A 16,656-nucleotide genomic window follows, 5' to 3' on the forward strand; every position below is an offset into this window, starting at 1 on the left:
AGAGACCTGCAGAGGCAAGCTGAGAACTCAGGGCTCCCAGCGTACCCTTCCGTGTGCTTCCATCTCCTGGATCACTGAATGTGGTAAATGGGAATCCGCCCAATTAACGATGCTGAGCAGAAAGGGAGAAAGTGCAGCCAGCTGTTTTGGCTTATTTCCATCTCGTCTCTAATGCTGAGTTCTGCAGTGTCTAGACAAGAGGTGGAGGATGCTTCAGCCAATGAAATTGTTTTTCCCCGATTCTTGGCCCAGTGGCTTCCAAATGAATCCCCAGTTCATGACGCTTGAAGTAAACATCCACCAGTGCAGGAACATTAATGGGAATGTGGCAATGTGGTGCAATATGCATTTCTGCCAGAATTTACTGTCAATAAATGCCTATTTATTGTGAAAGTGTTAAATCAGCTGTCATAAATCATCCCTAAGGATAGACGCTACATCTTCTCTATAGTTACCATTGGCAGGGATTTCCATTAGAAACCCTATTATTTTTCATATCTTTTTTATTCCCACATGACATTTCAGATTGACTGGAAATTTGATATGCACTGTCTCAGCAGAAGACAAGTTTTATTGTGAACAAGTTTGTGCAAAATGTCCAGAACAACTCATTCTGCTGGTTTTATGTGATTCTGCCCACAAACAATAGAGAAGATTTGCGGGCATTATATTGCCAGACAACTAGAATTTATAAAGCAGAATGGATGGACCTCAGTGCACAGTGTAGTTTTGCTTGTATCAATAATAATTTCTATGAATAAACATCAATAACAGCTCACAGCTGATGAAAGGAGGAGATTTGACAGTTGCCAGGTTTCACATTTATTACGGACACAGGGCACGGGAGTTTCTCTGTGTCACCTGGGTGCCCCAGACCTCCTCAAATGCCAGTGTTGTGAGTGAGTTCAGCTTTTGTGTCCCGGTTTGGTTGAGGCTCCTCTGTGGGAGTGGCCACTGACAATAAACAACCAACTGTGGTGAGGAAAGAGTCTAGTTCTCCAGGGAATGGACTGGACTCCCCCAAAACAGGGATTTTTTTTTGTGATGGAGGATGAGCAGCAGATGAAAGGCAGCGGGGCAGGGCTTTTGGCATCTAACCGCATCTGCTACTGGGGACCTGGAAGACAGGGTCATGCTGTGAGCTGCTCTGACTGCTGTTGCTTTTCCTGTTTATGCTTAAGGCCAGATTAGAAACAAAGCAATTTTACAAAGGATCGTAGCCTAAGGCACTGCTGCCTATGGCCAGGCATGTCTGGATCAGAGAGGACGGGGGAAGGAGGATGATGCCTGACTCCAAAACAAGCCAGGAGAGCTCACTGTGTAAACAGCCTGTCCTCCATCCCGTGCGCTGTGATTTACACCTTTGTGTGGCGGGCACCATCATCCCTGAGACACTACCGTTGTGTACCTGCCTGGGCTGCCCTGCCTGCCACTACACCCAGCTCCTCCCTGGCTGTACCTCCCAGCCCAGCAGAAGGCCATCCTGAGGGAAGGGCTGCCCCTTGCTTTGCCCATCTCCTTTTCACCGAATTTCACCCTCAGATTGGGCTATTCCTGGTACGTGACATCTGCCGCTCCCAGGGCTCTCAGCCGTTCCGAGTGATAACAGTCACCATTTTAGCCCCTTATTTCTCCTCAGGTGCACCCTGTCCTATGCACAGGAGGTTCAACCTGTATGTTAGCTCAGCCCACCAGAGCTGGTGCATCACAGCAGTCCTGGGGGGCTCAGGCTCAGATGCGCATGAGTTAAGGGGGTCTTCAGCAATGCGCAGACTGTCTTCATGGAGTTAATCCTGGCCTGGGTGTTTGGGCCTCACAAAATCCTACCTGCTTTATGCTCCTACCTGAGTGATCCCAATTCTTTTGTGAGAAGGAGACACTGAATATGGAGGAAAGCCAGCCCAGATATCAAACCCAGAGTGTGGGCAGCCCTGTTTTCATCACTACAACTTTGTTTGAATGCTGTCTCCAACACTTTTCCTGCTAGGTGTGAAATAAGTTTGAACTTTCCCATTACAAAGTGCCAATCAGTTGTTCCTTTCCCCACACGATCTGAAGATGCTTTGCTGCTGAGGAAGGGCCCCATCTGGTTGCAGTTTCACTTTTTAATGCTTTACGTAAACACTGCTATAAAAAGCAATGACATGCAAATAAAGAAAATAATGGCTTCATATGGGATTTGGGCAATGGTTATAAATCACTCCAAGGCATGCACCCAGCCACGCCTGTTAGAAAGCAGAGTTCAAACTTGATGCTGCAGTGAAACTTGTAAGAAGAGGAGATTTGGTCCTTTCCTGTTGCTGTATGTTAATTTGTTTTTTAAATAGCCAAGAAATACTTTAATACAGGTTGACCATGAATGTCATGTTACTTAATGAGGTTGTTCCCCATACCTTCTTCTGTCTCTTTTAGCTGACCACAGCTTTGGGAATGGCTGAAAGCCTCCTGAGAGCCCATGTAACATTTTGCAGGACATTGGAAGTGACATGGTTTGGACTAAATGACGGTCTGGCTTCTATTCCCTATGTCTTATTTCCTGCTTTGGAGCAATTTACTTCTTCAGAGCCCTGCACTACAGATACTCTGTGGTGAGAGCCACAGACTCTGCTCCCGGCAGCGGGTGCGGGACCGCAGGAGCTGTGTCCTGGAGCACACTGCCGAGGATCGTAGCCTGTGCTCTGCGTCTGTTCATATCTGTGTCACACACATCACTCGGAGCGGCAAAGCACCAGTCTCTTCCGCTGGGATGCTGTCACTTGTCTAACTTAGCACAGCTGTTGCGTAAGAGACTATAAAATCTGTATTTTGAGTTGTATGGAGTTTGCTGGAAGCAAAAATACAAAGGTAGGTTTGCACAGCCTGTGGCATATTCCCCTGTGAGACAGCGTCCTGCTCCCCCAAGGGCTGTCCTTGCATGCCCTTGCCGTGCTTCCCACTTCTCCAGGGTGAGCTATCTAAGGACTAGAGCGCTCTTCGCAAACTGATTAAGCATCGCTTTGTCCCTATAAGGGACATAATCATTGTCATCTGCATTTTACAGATGGAGGAAGTATTGCACAGAAGCAACTTGTCCAATGTCATTTAGGGCAGACAAGCCAAATCCGGAAACACAACCTAGCTCCCCGAGCCCCAGCGCCGCAGTCTCACCGCCAGACAATGCTCTGTTATCTGTTCACAGCGAAGCTCATTTACTGAAGTGACTCACCCAGCAAATACATTCTTCTCACATGAACTGTAAGAGCATCACAGCTGCTGTGTACGTGGGATTATTTTTGTCTCTTTTCTGCTTAGGCAATGTTTTCAAAATGTAGCCAGGAACTTGAGAGGTGGTCCGAGGGCTGCACCACTTGAGCAGGATGTTCAGGAGGAGAGAGCTGTGTTACAGCTCTAGGACTGCTTGTACTGCTGCCTCTGCTGTGGATATCATAGATTAATTTTGTCCTGATCTTTTCTTCCAGAGACCTTTTCTGGGAATCAGAGACTCATAAAAATATCAGCTTTCCCCACGTCCCTAACTGGGCTTCTGGGGTCACAGGATGCGCTGGAGGCAAAATACCTAATTAGGAAACTGAGCAACCTCTGGCCTCCAGTCGAGGTTTCAGACTAGGTGACTTTTCGGCGGCTGTGAGAGTAAAGCTGCTGCGACGGTTTCGCGAGTGTTTAATGGGCTTTTAGAAGTGGCCGCAGAAGGAAGAGCACAGCTGCTCTGTTGCAGGGGGAGCTCCGTGTCCCAGGAGATTTTAGAAAATAAGCTGCTTTTATTAAAAAAAAAAAAGTATTAAGCTGTCTCCTGCACACCTGCTTTTGCAGTCTGGATTCATCATCTTAATTCAGCTGAGCTGTGTCTGGGAAACGCCTGGGTCCCTGAGCCACCTCGGTGTTGTGCCCTGGCCCATGTTTGTCAGAGGCAGAGCAGTGGTGTCCTCAGGGATGAGAGCAGGCACACGCTGCCCCTGCCCAGGCGGCCGCGCTGCCGGCTGGGGAGAGCCAGCGTGCAGCCGGGCCTCGGAGGAGCCTCCTTCCTCCTCTCTGTGTGCCCGGCCTGCATCCCACCGCAGGGCAGCAGCCCAGCAGGGAAGGTCTGCGGCTGGGGCCCCGGAGGCCATTTCTGTGCTGTGAGAAGGTCCATTTTCAGAAACTCCAAATGAATATTTGGAAGAGTGAGACAAAGTGATACTCTTCTGACAAACTGCACAACACAGAGCCCAGGCAGGGTTAGGAGCTCACGGCAGGTATCCCAAGCCAGCGAGCAGCGGTCACCCGTCCCCCCCCAGGCAGAAAGCCTCGGGGACAGCCGGGGCACAACCACCCTTCGGCAGCCACTGGCTGCCCGCGCCGCAGATGGACCTCACTCACGTGGTCGATGAGCTCCTTGATCATGCCGTTCCACTGCCCCTTCTCATCCTGTGCCCCGTATTTCCCGTCCTCCACCAGCCGGATTTCGTAGGTGAAGCCCAGGATGATGGCCAGCTCCTTCAGGAGGTCGATGCAGTAACCCTCAAAGCGGTCATTCCCGAACAGGGCTGTGTCGGACTTACGGAACATGACAAAGGGCTCTTCCTGCACACGGGAAGGCAAAAAGTCCCTGTTAAGGGTCAGCTGCAGTCCCAGCTCCCACCAAAGGCAGGGCCACCCCTGTGGGTCAACCTGAGCCACGAGGCACAGGCTCTTCAGGCAGGGTTGGCACCGTGACATGTTGGGAATAAATCAACTTTGCACAGCACATCAGCTAATTAGCAACCTTGTTTACCCCACAAAATTTAATTTTGTCTCTTCTGAGCAGCCAACTGTTTTCCATTTGGTTGGATTTCAGGGAGAAAAATAACCATTTCATGCTCTGAAAATGAAGAGTGTTGAGAAACAATAAAGGGGGGAGGGACCTCAAGTCCCGCACAGCAGAAATGCAGCCGACCCGCACTGCAGTACCTGTCGTTGGCTGCAGCTGCGGCGAGCAAGAGGCTGGTGGGTTAAATACAGGGCGAGGGAGCTCTGAGTGGCTGGTGGCCAGCCCAAAACATTCCCCAGTTCAGCTCACTTCTCCTCCTTGCCGATGTTAGCTGATGGGATACAGGGCCCTACTGCTGCCCAGAGAGAGTTTCTGCTGTCTCCTCCAGCTATGGCTGCTGTGGGAAGGGTTGGGGGTGTCTGTGTTCACAGCAGTGCCAAGCACCAGCACAAGTGAAAAATAACTAGTAAAGTGCTTTAGAGCGTTGCCCTGTGGATCCCTGGCTCTTTAGCGGAGGCTGGCAGGTGAAGTTAGCAAACACGCAGCAAACTGCACCGCCCTTTGGTGAATGTCAGGCTTGGGCAGTCACCAAGGATGAGGGACACTGGGGAGCCCGAGAGAGAACACACAGAGGACAGAGGGAAATGGCCAAAGTTGGTAGACAGCAGGCAAAAGCTAGAAGGCAAGGGGAGGGTGAGATATCAACAGCAGCTACTACATGGCTCGCATTGAAGGCACCCGCAAGGCTGCCGTGGCCAGCGAGGGGAGGGCTCATGTTTTGCTCTGGCAAGCGAGCCGCATTGCTGGAGTCCCCGTGGTATTGCAGGGTCTGGAGTCCCAGTTAGAGTACTACCGAGATGCCCAGTTTGGTGGAGCGGAGAAGCCCTGCCTTGGGTGGGCCTGCTGAGGAGGGGGTTCGGCACCCAGAGCTGGGCTGTGCCAGCCCGGAGGTTGGTGGCTTTTGCCTCCCAGTATGATCTGCCAGCCCCTACCTCTGCCGTGGGAGACCTCTGACACCCCCGGGGAGGGCAGGAAGGCAGGCAGGAGGTGCCTGCTTGGCCTGAAAGTGGGATAGGGAGGGGACGAGAGAGCACGTGAAGCTCATTTGCAGAATTGTAAAGCAAAACTGATAACATCATGCCTATAGAGTTTAGCTTGGCACGCACAGCTCGGTTAAATCCTGCTCTCCCTGGCCTCCTCCTCAGCTTTCTTCTCTGGAATTAGTGCTTTGTTTGTGGATCAGCTGTGGTTCTTGATACAAATACACAGGCTCCAGAGCAGCCGTAAAGCACTATTAATTTTGGGAAACGCTGTAGGGATTACATACATATTTAACAGCCGAAGCACTGAACATTAGGACGCCACTCGCTTCAGTAATGTATCTCCAGGTCTCAAACATTTCCTAGGGGGTAATTCTGAACTCTGTGAACCACTTATTCACGGACTATTTCACAATTTATTACTGAAAATGGCCAGACATCCAATTCACAAGCTCTCTCAGTTTGCTAATCGATTTCTCAGTGAAGGTGCCCTCAATTTCATAACTTCACAGTTCCCGTATTGCTTGGGGAGAGTGGCGCTGGCTGCTGGGGTAATATTTCTCTTCCAACAAGTCACTGCAATATGAGCAAAAGGGGAAAAAATAACCTTTCATGCTTTTCCTTTTAAAGGTTCCTCCTATGGCTTTTCTACTATCATTCACACCAGCGCAAAAGTACAAAGAGGTGTTGCAAATGCAAATAAAATTTAGGGCTGTATTTTCTTTTTTAGAATCCAGTATATGAAGATGCAATTACTGCAGAACTCAGACCTAAGCACATTTTCTTCTCCCGCAGGCAAGGGAATGGCAGGACAGCTGTGGTTTCGAGGTAGATAGCCCGTGGCACGTGTGCAGGCCGAAGGAATGGCAGAATTAATAGGAACTGATATCACCCTTGTACGTGATGTAATTTGTACGTGCTTACGGAGTACAAGATGAAAATGCTGCCTGAAAAAAGCGTGTCAAAGGCAGATGGCTGACAGGTCTCCTCCTGGCTCCATCATTTTGCATTATGCTGTGGTCGGAGGTACAGAGCTTATTGCACCCTAGACCCAGACGTTTCCACAACTCTGGCCATGCATCTTACCCCTGACAAGATGCGTCTTTTCTGGTTTCCCTCAGTCCTGTCTGTACAGCTCTTGCCAGTATTCCAGTCCTGAACTGCTGCCCTTTGGTTTTGCCCTGCAGGCAGGTGGTCCTCCAGCTCTCAGTGCAGACAGGTCTGCTGCCATGTCTCAAACCATCTCCCCAGTGCTACCAGCCATCCCACCCCAGGAACTTTCCCCAGTGTGCTGCACACAGTTCTAATTAAAGAGAATGAGGGGAAGAGGAGTCATTGTATTAAGTTCTGGTGAGTTTTACCCAGCTGCAGTACGGGTTGAACAATTCCTTTAGAGCTGATCCTGAGCCTCCACCTGGGAGACTTGATGTGATGTGTTATTCATGTTGCCCTAAAAATTTGCATCTCCCATGTACAGGTACTGGCAGCACTTTAGGTTACCTTGCTAAAATGAACTAAACCTGGCATGGCCTCTCCATTTGGCCTGTTAGAAAAACACTACCAAAACTTTGACTTTCTGAACACACCAAGAATGCTTAACTGCAAAAGAGAAAAACAAAGCCCAAACTGGGTGTGTATCGTGCCTGAGTGCACACACAGTGCTGCAAGGGTCTCAACAGGAGCAGTCTTACTCTGATGCATGTTGAATTGTTGAAGTGCCTTTTGCTCTGTCATTTCTCTACTGCTTCTGCAGTAACTCCTGATGTGACGATTCCTTTCAGGAGCTGTAGCCAGTGGGGAACCACTGCTGCCGCCGATTTGGCTAATGCATATGGCACAGGAACACCGCCCCATGCAGACTCCTGCGTACGCACGACCTGTCACGGCCTCATGGGGCTGGTGCGGAAGAAAACTTTTGGACTGGGAAGGGAAGGAAGTTTTCCTGTCTCCCCTGCATGTCAGGACATGCAAGCGGTGTGTTACTGAGCGTAGTCAATGAGCTAAGCCTGTGCCTGGCTCTTGCAGAGAAGGACTTTAGTGATAAAGTCATAAGTTCCCTGAAAATACGGAACACAAAAGGAACAGGAAATTTCCATAGGCAAAACCATAATTCGGGCCCAGTTGTGGGTAGGCTGTCCGAGGGCTGATATTTTTTCTTGCTTCCTGGTGACGTGCCATGGGCCTTGCTGTGTAATACAGCCATATAGAAACCAATGTCTCTAGTCATAATTCATTAGATAGTAAATAAAAATTCATTCTGATCTGATGCCTGCTGTCAAATCCAATAGTGAATGTGAACAAAATGTAGCGCGACAGTTGGAAGCGGAGGAGACCTGTTAAGCAACTGTGGTTTGCTGGATAACGGCGTTACTCTTAGCTAGTTTATCAAATATGTACTTAGGAGGGGGAAAGAAACACGGTTGTCACAGCTAAGCCAGGGTCTCTGGTTGTTCTTACTATTTTCTTCTGTAACGAGAACACTCCTGTCTGAGGTAGGCAGTGCCGCTGAGCTGCTGCCTGCCCAGGCACTGGTGGGAAATGGGTGACTGGGAGCTTTCCTGGAGCTCGGCACCTGCAAACCTCCCACGCCCTCCAGCATGCAGGGAGTGAGGGAGGACGGGGACCTGGCCAGGCAGCTGAAGGGGACGAGCAGCAGCCTCCTGGGCACAGGGAACACCCGTGGTTCCAGCTGGCCCGTGCCAGCCTCACCATCCGCCACGTGTCGGCCAGCAGCCTGCTCGGGAGCGGTGGCATCAGAGGATACCGCAGGTCACCTCGGTGCAGGTGCGTGGGCATCGCAGTGCCCTGCTGAGCCCAGCCCACGTGCGAGGGCTCTCTGTGCCCTTGCCCAGCTTTCCAGAGGGACTAGTGGATCTGTTCTGGGATGCTCTGAATTTTCAGAGATATCAGATATCCCTGAGATTTGTGGGTGGAGGAAAGACAGACGTGCAATCTCCTACCAGGACAGTGGTGACAATTAGAGATCTGTTGCTCAGTGAGTCTGTGACATTAGGCCCTCGTCCTTTGGAAATTTCTGTGATGTTCAAACCGTCAGAAGGGCTCCACGCTCCAACCTGAAACGAAGCAAGCAAATGAACACATGAACACCCAGCTTACGTTGCTCACTTGCTCTCAGCATCCTACTGGCCAGGAAAATGTAGCTTGCTTCTTTCATCTGCAGTAAACAGAAGCAAAGCTGAAATTATCGCCTTGTATCACCTAAATAGAAGATTTGCATTAACCCTTCAGTTGCCAGTCGCTCTAGTTGCATATGTACAATAAATGACCCCCACGCTGCCCTCTGATGCAGATGCATAAAAGAAAACCATCATGACTGGAATTTAGGGGCTGAATAAACATTTTGCAAAGGCACTGTGCAGAGCAAACAATGAAACTGCGCTGAAGAGTCGACTCTGGCCCAGGATAAAGCAGAACAAAGGAATAAAACCCCACAAATATGAGGCCGTTTTATTTCTTTTTTATTTCCACACCAATTAGCTTTTGTGGGCAGAATTAAAAATGACTTGACAAGCTCTGCAAATCCCTGGTAAGGACCGTTCCTGTCCTCTGTGCTCTGCCAAGCTAGACGGACGTTTCTAACAGCCCTAGCAAGGGCTCTGGTCACTCCTGCACAGAAGTCCACCGCAACGGGAGATCTCGGTTCTGCTCAGCAAACCTGGAGGAGGGAATGCCAGCTGACTTGCTCGGGCATAGGCACGGGCACGCGCAGCTATGTTCCTCGTCAGTTTGAGGTGCTCTGTTTTTCTTAAGCTGTCAATTTTAATAAATTACTAGACTTTGGAGAAGTCTATTGATCCAGAAATAGCAAAACATGTCTCTATTTAAGAGAAGTCATCAGGGCAACTCTAAGCCTGTTAACCTGATCTCTGCAGTGCAGGGGAGGCTTTAGAAGAAACTTTGAAGGCAGGACTGGCTAAAGGACTGTGACGGTGAGATAAAATGTCAGGAAAGCTGGAGGAATGTGGGATTGCTGCCAGCAAACGGAGCAGGGTGGCCATATAGCCAGCCTGACAGTGAGAAAAAACCAGAACCCTGCATGGAAGTGGGAACAGAAGGATCCATCTGTAGGGTCAAACTGTGAGATGGAACTGAGAGAGAAACCAAAGGCAGAGAGCTCAAACCCTCCGGGGAGCCAGGAACTTCCGATATTTTATTTATTGCTATTTTTAAGATTTTTCAACCTCTTCAGCAGTCCAAGGGGAGAACTTGGTTTTACTGCATCCCCAAAAAGAGACTTTGTAATGAGCAACACTGCCTGGCAAAAAAATTGTCATAAATTCTAGAAGAGTTTCCATGAACTTTGTGAAAGGCTCTAAATATTTCAGGAAAAACCTGAGCAATCCCCCATATCTCCCTTTGATCGCACAACAGCTGCAATGTCAAAAGATTATTATTGTGCATGGGACAAGAGCAGCAAGTCTAAGGGGCCCCTGCTGGCAGCACTACAGACTCAGTTAACTGTGCCTTGCTAAGTTTTCTTTAAGAAAATTAAATACGTGGCACTTAAGACTGAATTAATCAGTTTAAAATATTAAAAAAGCAAAGAAAAAGGAAAAATGTGTATTAAGAGAACTGTGCAAGTCAGATAGCCAAACTACATGCAATTAGGCTTAGTTAATACTCCTGTAATCCCTGGCACATCCAGGAGGTGTAAGGATCAGGAGTTCAATCCTGAAGCTCAACAGACATAAGCTGTTATACATAATGCACAATCCATATGGGATTTGTTTGTAGTTTGGTGTTTTGTTATTTCAGATTAACTATTGACAGAAACCTAGCTTCAACAGAGATTTGACATCGATGCTATAAAACCCCTCTAGAGCTGACAAGAAGCTTCAAAAAAATAATAGTGGGAACTGTGAAATCTGAATTGTTGGGAGACAAAAGTTGCATGGCTGTACAGAGCATGCATCAAGGTTTGGCGGCTTCCTATGGGCTTTATGTGACACACGGTAGCTATAAATACAGCTGGTGCCAGCTATTCTCCAGTACACCTGAGGAGTATTAGTTTGACAGATAGATACTGCGGTTGTACTTAAACATTTAGATTCACGTGGTACCCAAATACTTGTGCATTTTTCTGTTATTCTACCAACACAGCTCTCCGGCAGCCCGTCAGTGCCACTGTACTCCAAAAAGATGTGTTGGTTTTTTGTTTTTTTTTTGGTTTAGACTCTATAAACAAAATATTTCGTAAAACGAGAAGTCAAGCTACAAACATCGTCTCCTGCTCAGTTCTTGTGAGAAGGTGGCGTCTTCCCCTGCTCCTCTCCTGCCTCCTTCCTGCACAGGCTCGGCTGATTGCAGCTGAGACAGAAGGTCATTGGGTTTATTTGAAATGTTTTCTTTATTCTGTATTTGACACCAAAGAATACCCACTAGGAGAGCACTGGGGTGACCTTGAGATTTTTCACACGAAGCAAAGAGCTACTGCTGTGGTGTGAAAGCATGGCAACAATTTATTTCAAAGCGAGGGAAAAACAAACTGTAAAAAAGAGGGGTGGGGAAGTCAAGCTGTTTGGTCCCAGGGAGCTTCACTGCGCAGGATCCATCCCCTCCAAACAGGAGGGTTGATCAAACTGCTGCCTCAGCCCCCGGGCGCTGCCTACCTGCACTGTGTGATTAATTCCCCAGTCTTCACTGGAAAAGTCATCTGTGCATGTTGGGCCGCTTGCTGCATGGTTAATTGAAAACTCCCTCTCTCTGCTCCCGGCTGGCATTTCCCGCGGTAGCATAACCTGTCTCCGTGCCCAAAGGTTACAGGACTCAGCACTCGTCCCTCCCTGCCAGGAGGCACCTTGTGCGTGTCGAAAAGCAGACTCTGCTCTAGAAAGGGATTTGCTGCCCGGTTGCCAACTTTCTCCTGTAAATCTGCAAGACACCTTTAGCAGAATGGGGACTCAGAATTACTCACAAAAGGGGTCAGGCTCCGGGTGCCGTTATTTGGAGCCTGATTAAAGCACAGCCCCTGGGCACTGCTCGCAGCCGGCACCAGGTCTCCGCTGCGCAGTGCTTTCTTCACTTCAGGCCACTCGCTGCTCTCTTTTGTCTTAAAGGAACTGATCTCACCTTGAAACCCGTGTTCTAGGGGCTTTAATGCTATGCATATTGACTTTTTTTTTTAAAAAAAGTAATTGAAGAAAAGAAAATGAAATCCCCATGAACACCTGAGAATCAGATTTGCACATCAGCATCGAATTTCTGTGCCCAGAGGAGATTTGCTCTAATTAGGAGGATCTGAGGTTGCAGCCTTTGTGCCTCTGGGCCAGGCAAATACAGCCACCGAACGAGACCCCTCCAGCCATCCAGGCAACAACGCGCTTCGCTTTGTTTCTTATTGTCCCTTAGAGGAGAAATAAACCAAAATACACACTGCATCCTCCTGCAAACCCTAGGCTGGAGCTGTAATAAGCTGGTGCCATTTCCAAGCCTCAGGTGATTTTCATTGTGGGAAATCACACCGAGATGATGCTTTCAAGAACTGTTGCCTCCTCAGGGAAAAATCAGTGTTTTTAAGCAAGCCCAGCAAGATGGGGCTTGGGACAGGCTTGTTCCTTCCACCTTTGGCCTGGGAAAGGAGAGGTTAATGGCTGCTTGGAAAGTTTCTTCTGCTTCCCCTATCTCGGGAAAGTGCCACAAGCACTTCTGCAGTTAGTAACTGTAATCCCACGCACCTCACCTCGCTTTGGGGCTAGTGAGTCATGGTTGAAGCATGGAAAAGGATCAGAGAAATCCCACAAAGTAAATATCCTTTTATATAAAGAACAGAAAACCTGGAAACAATACAACCACCAACTATTTTCTCTGTTGCCTGAGCATCAGAGTTAGATTAAGCCATATGCAGAGAAGACAAACCGTGCCTACCTTTTCGAGACCATCTTCTTTGAGGCTGATGATATCCAAATCAAAATCTGTCCGTAAACCACTAGTTTTATTAAAGACGATTCGTCCCGTTAGTCCTTCCCATTGGGCCTGTGGAAGGGAAGAAAGGGAGCAGGGCTGTTACTTGGTATCATAAATAATCTTTTGCCCTCCACTGTATGTTCTTTTAATTAGTCCTTATACTGGTTCTTTCTCCCTAAAGAGCATGATTAATTAATAAACACCTCCGTCACTGTTCAGACTGCAGTTGGAGCTGGAGGTTTTCTTAACTCTCTTGCAGTCCTTGCTACAATTTTGTTTGCACCTTTTGCGTTCACCAGCTGTTGCAGGACATGATGACTCAGTAGAAAACTGCTTGCATTTATCATGGCATCCTTGTGTGCTGCATTTATCCTTGTAGTACTGATAAATGCCAGGCTGCAGGGAGCCTGGGTTTGGGACAACTCCAGTCAAGTTCATAAATAATCCTTTTTTTTGCACAAACCTGCTGATGCTTCCAAGGTGTGTGAAAGTGAAAATGTCCTGAATGTTCCCTCTCTCCTTTCAGATGGAAAGTGGAACAGAAGAGGCGGAGAGCTTGTCGGTGCTAGCAGGCTCTGTTGTTTTGAAACAGGCATGGGAATCTGGTGGGTGCATGCTGCGTTGGTACCCCCAGTTCAGTTTTTGGCAGTATAAGCATGGTGCAGGTGCCTGTTGGGGCTGGGGAAGCCCCGTTCCTGGAGATTTTCAGTGCTTGACTGGATGAGGTCCTGCACAACCTGGTCTGACTTGGGACCTAGTCCTGCTCTGAGCAGGAACTTGGGGTAAAGATGCCTAGATTCAGTTCAACCAAAATTAGTCTATGATTCTATTTCTTTTCCACTGTACACTTCGCAGCACTCTCTGATTGAGGAGGCAAGAGAGCCCCGAATATCAGGCGCTAGCTGTGTTCGCAGAGCAGGTGCTAAGGGACAGCATGGTATACGATGCCTGCTCTGCCTGGGCACAGTGCTAGGATGTGCTATAAGCATCCGTCCCAGGGAGAATGGTCTCCTAAGAGTGCCAGGCTGCTGACATGGTTTACTGCTTTGCAGTTGCATTTCAGCAGTGGAGAGCTGGGACTTGGGCTCTTTCCCCTGAGCAGTTCAGACCATGCATGCTCCTCACTGATGAACGTGTTTCCTTTATGGATGGGGGAGCTTGAAATATCCCAGTGTGATGAAGGTGGCATAAATGTATGCTCAGGGGGGAATGACTGGTGTATTTCCCAGGAAATACGCTCCTCTGGCTCTTCCTCATTAATTCCTGAGGAGCAATGACAGCCTCCTCCCAGCCTCACCACCCCTGAGTTTTGAGGAAGGCTGTGCTCCGTTTGCTTATTCTGGTGTGTGGGCAGTTTGCCTGTGGGACGTGCAGCCTGCGGAGCCCTCCGGGAGCCAGGGAAAACGTGGAGGGAGTGTTTAACGTACCCAACGGGAGCAAACACAGCTGTGTGCTGAGCCCTGCTCCTCCTGCGGATGGCCGCATGGCTCCTGGGGCCAGGCTGGGGCTGCACGGCATCGCCGTGGCCCCCGATGGGCTCTGATCCCGCTGGTGTCGGCCCCATCTCTGCTCTGTCTCCCAAGCACCTGCTGTCCCAGGCTCTGGGCAGGTGGTGGCTGCAGGGGAGCGTCTCCCCTCTCCTCCTGCCCCCGTGCTTGGCCCTGTCCCTTGGCTTCCCAGGGAGCCCCGATGGCACATGGGTGAGGGTGGCCTTGCCGAGGCTGGCAGGGCCACCATCCTGGCCCCTTTGCCCCTCGGCAGGTGGGAGCAAGCAGGGTTTCACCCCAGGAGTGGCAGCTCTGCAGCGATCCTGTGCAGTGGGTGCCATGGCCTGTGCACACACAGGGAGCGAGGGGTGCTGGTATCTGCGGGGAGCCCAGGGCTGAGGGAGCGGGCGTCTGTGGCGAGGCATCCCTCTGTGCGCTGCTTAGTCTGTACAGGAGTTTAGAGAGAGCAATTACTCTGTTCTGGTTGCAATGGGGAGGAAGCTTATCCCTGCAACGAGCTGACATGGTGCCAGAAAGGGAAACAACAGGCAGGCACTGGAGTGTGAGGCTCAGGGTAATTTGCAAAAGGAGCCAACCAAACAAATTATTTACACTCTCTTTTGGCAGCCAGCTGGAGCGGCTTTCTGCAGAAGGGAACAAAACACGAAAAAGGAGAGAGAGAGGGGGGAGAGAGAGGAAAGAGACCATCTTCAGTGCCTATTAAGAAAAAAGTTCATTCTCCCTCTGCAATGGGAATCATCCCTCCCTTCTCCTCCCCTGCGCCTGTGCGCTTCGGGCAGCTCGGGCAGCACCTGGGGTGCTGGGTGTGCCTGTGTTCAGGATCCGCCAGCCTGTGGAGGTAATACTGCAGCACAAGTCACGGTAACGATTAACAATGTACTTCTACTCTTTCCTGTTTAAAACTTTGGGGGATTTTATACTCAGCCTTTCACATGTGGCCCCGTCATCTCCTGTACTGCAGCCAGTTTCATAACTTCCCGTGTGAAGAGCCACAGGCATAGAAGTTTAAAAAGGCCTTAGGGTAAATAAGGGGGTTTTATTGCAAAGGCATATCTGGTAGGGTTTGCAGTATCGCCCTGCAGCTCTGCCTTCATTTTTTTTTTTATGTGAGGGCTCCTTTTTGCAGACAGAGCAAAACCCGGGGTGTGAGTGCATGAGCCTGTGCTCGGGGGCTCTGTGGGGAGGGCTGGCCACCTCTCCTGCAGCTTCCCTGTGCTACACTCCCTCAGTGAGCTCACTGCTCACAAGCACCCATGCTTTGAGTCTGCTTGCGTGCTTAAGCCAGATACAAACAAACAATTACGTGGGCTGAACAGAGAGAAATCATAATGACTGAAAACAGGGAGGGAAGGAAGCTGCCTCCTCGCTCCCCGGGCTCTCTACTTGCTGAATCCACCGCTCTGCCCCAGCCGTTCATCAGCACACAGGCAGAGACGCACAGCGCTGCCAGCTTTGCCAACGGGAGTTAGCGGCACTGAATGCCCTTTGTGGACCCCAAGCAAATGTTCCTGTAAAAGGCAAATGGCCATTGCTCTGCTAAGAAGGGCCTCAGAGAGAGAGCGGTCCAGCTGCTCGTGATGCAAGAAGAGGCCAGGGCAAGTCCCAGTGACAGCATGGGAGATTTCAGCTTGGTTTGGATGTTTTGGCGTGGCTGCACAGATGTTATTTTGAAGGCAAAGACAAGATTTTTCCTTTCTGGGTGCATTCAGCAGCCTGGTGTATATTTGTGCTTCCATCCAGTGGTGTCTGCCCAGGCAGGGGGATTTTTTATAACCCTATACCTACTAAGCCTCCCTGCCATGTGCCTCCGTACCTGCATGCTAAGCAGCTGCGCTGCTCCTGCTGGGGAAGTTTTGCATTAGTGGGAAGCAATTATGGTTGCAAATCATGCTTTTACCTCTTTTATAAAATTCATGAAGCGGCCACCGAACCTCCAGGCTTTGTGCCGATGGCACTGCAGGGAGTTCACGGTCATCTGAGGGGCGCGCTGGTAGCAGACGGAGACCACATGCACCGCGTCGTACAACAGGGCAGCGTCTGTCTAAAGTAAAGGGGAACAGCATTTGTGTTGATAGTGGTTCCAGAGCAAGGAGGCATCCGGACAGCAAAGCAGCGGGGGATCTGTAACGTGCTGCAGAAGCTGCAGGAACCCCCTCTGAGTTACCCCGTGCTCAACACCCAGCGAACCTGAGGATTTCTCTGTTCTGGTCTGCTGCCAACCATCCCACCTCTTGGGTGTCTAACTCTGAAAACAGCGCCCCGAGGGCAGGGCTGGGCTCTCAAGAGGTTCAGTGGGATCTCAAGAGACTGCTCTAAACACGTATGGTTTAACACAAGGCTTGTATAAACCTCCGAGCTGACCTCCATGCAAAGCACGTCCTCAGAACACGTAGCTCTGCACATGACAAAGCCTCACGAGCGTGTTTTTCTGTTACGTGACTCTTCAGACTACAAGATC

At 49.7% G+C, this 16,656-nt stretch overlaps 1 protein-coding gene across 1 annotated transcript in view; it reads right to left on the reverse strand.

Moving 5' to 3' along the window:
* The window catches only part of GRIK3 (glutamate ionotropic receptor kainate type subunit 3), a 120,006-nt gene that overhangs the window by 22,857 nt on the left and 80,493 nt on the right, over positions 1 to 16,656 (reverse strand). The window contains exons 7-10 of the mRNA XM_086478974.1: positions 16,096 to 16,239; positions 12,652 to 12,759; positions 8,727 to 8,840; positions 4,357 to 4,560 (exon numbers count right to left, since the gene is read on the reverse strand). Coding sequence (XP_086335100.1) covers positions 4,357 to 4,560; positions 8,727 to 8,840; positions 12,652 to 12,759; positions 16,096 to 16,239 — 570 coding nt within the window. The remainder of the gene's footprint in view (positions 1 to 4,356; positions 4,561 to 8,726; positions 8,841 to 12,651; positions 12,760 to 16,095; positions 16,240 to 16,656) is intronic.

This window comes from Leptosomus discolor, chromosome Z, assembly GCF_034619465.1.
Source record: "Leptosomus discolor isolate bLepDis1 chromosome Z, bLepDis1.hap2, whole genome shotgun sequence".
NCBI classification, from domain to species: domain Eukaryota; kingdom Metazoa; phylum Chordata; class Aves; order Leptosomiformes; family Leptosomidae; genus Leptosomus; species Leptosomus discolor.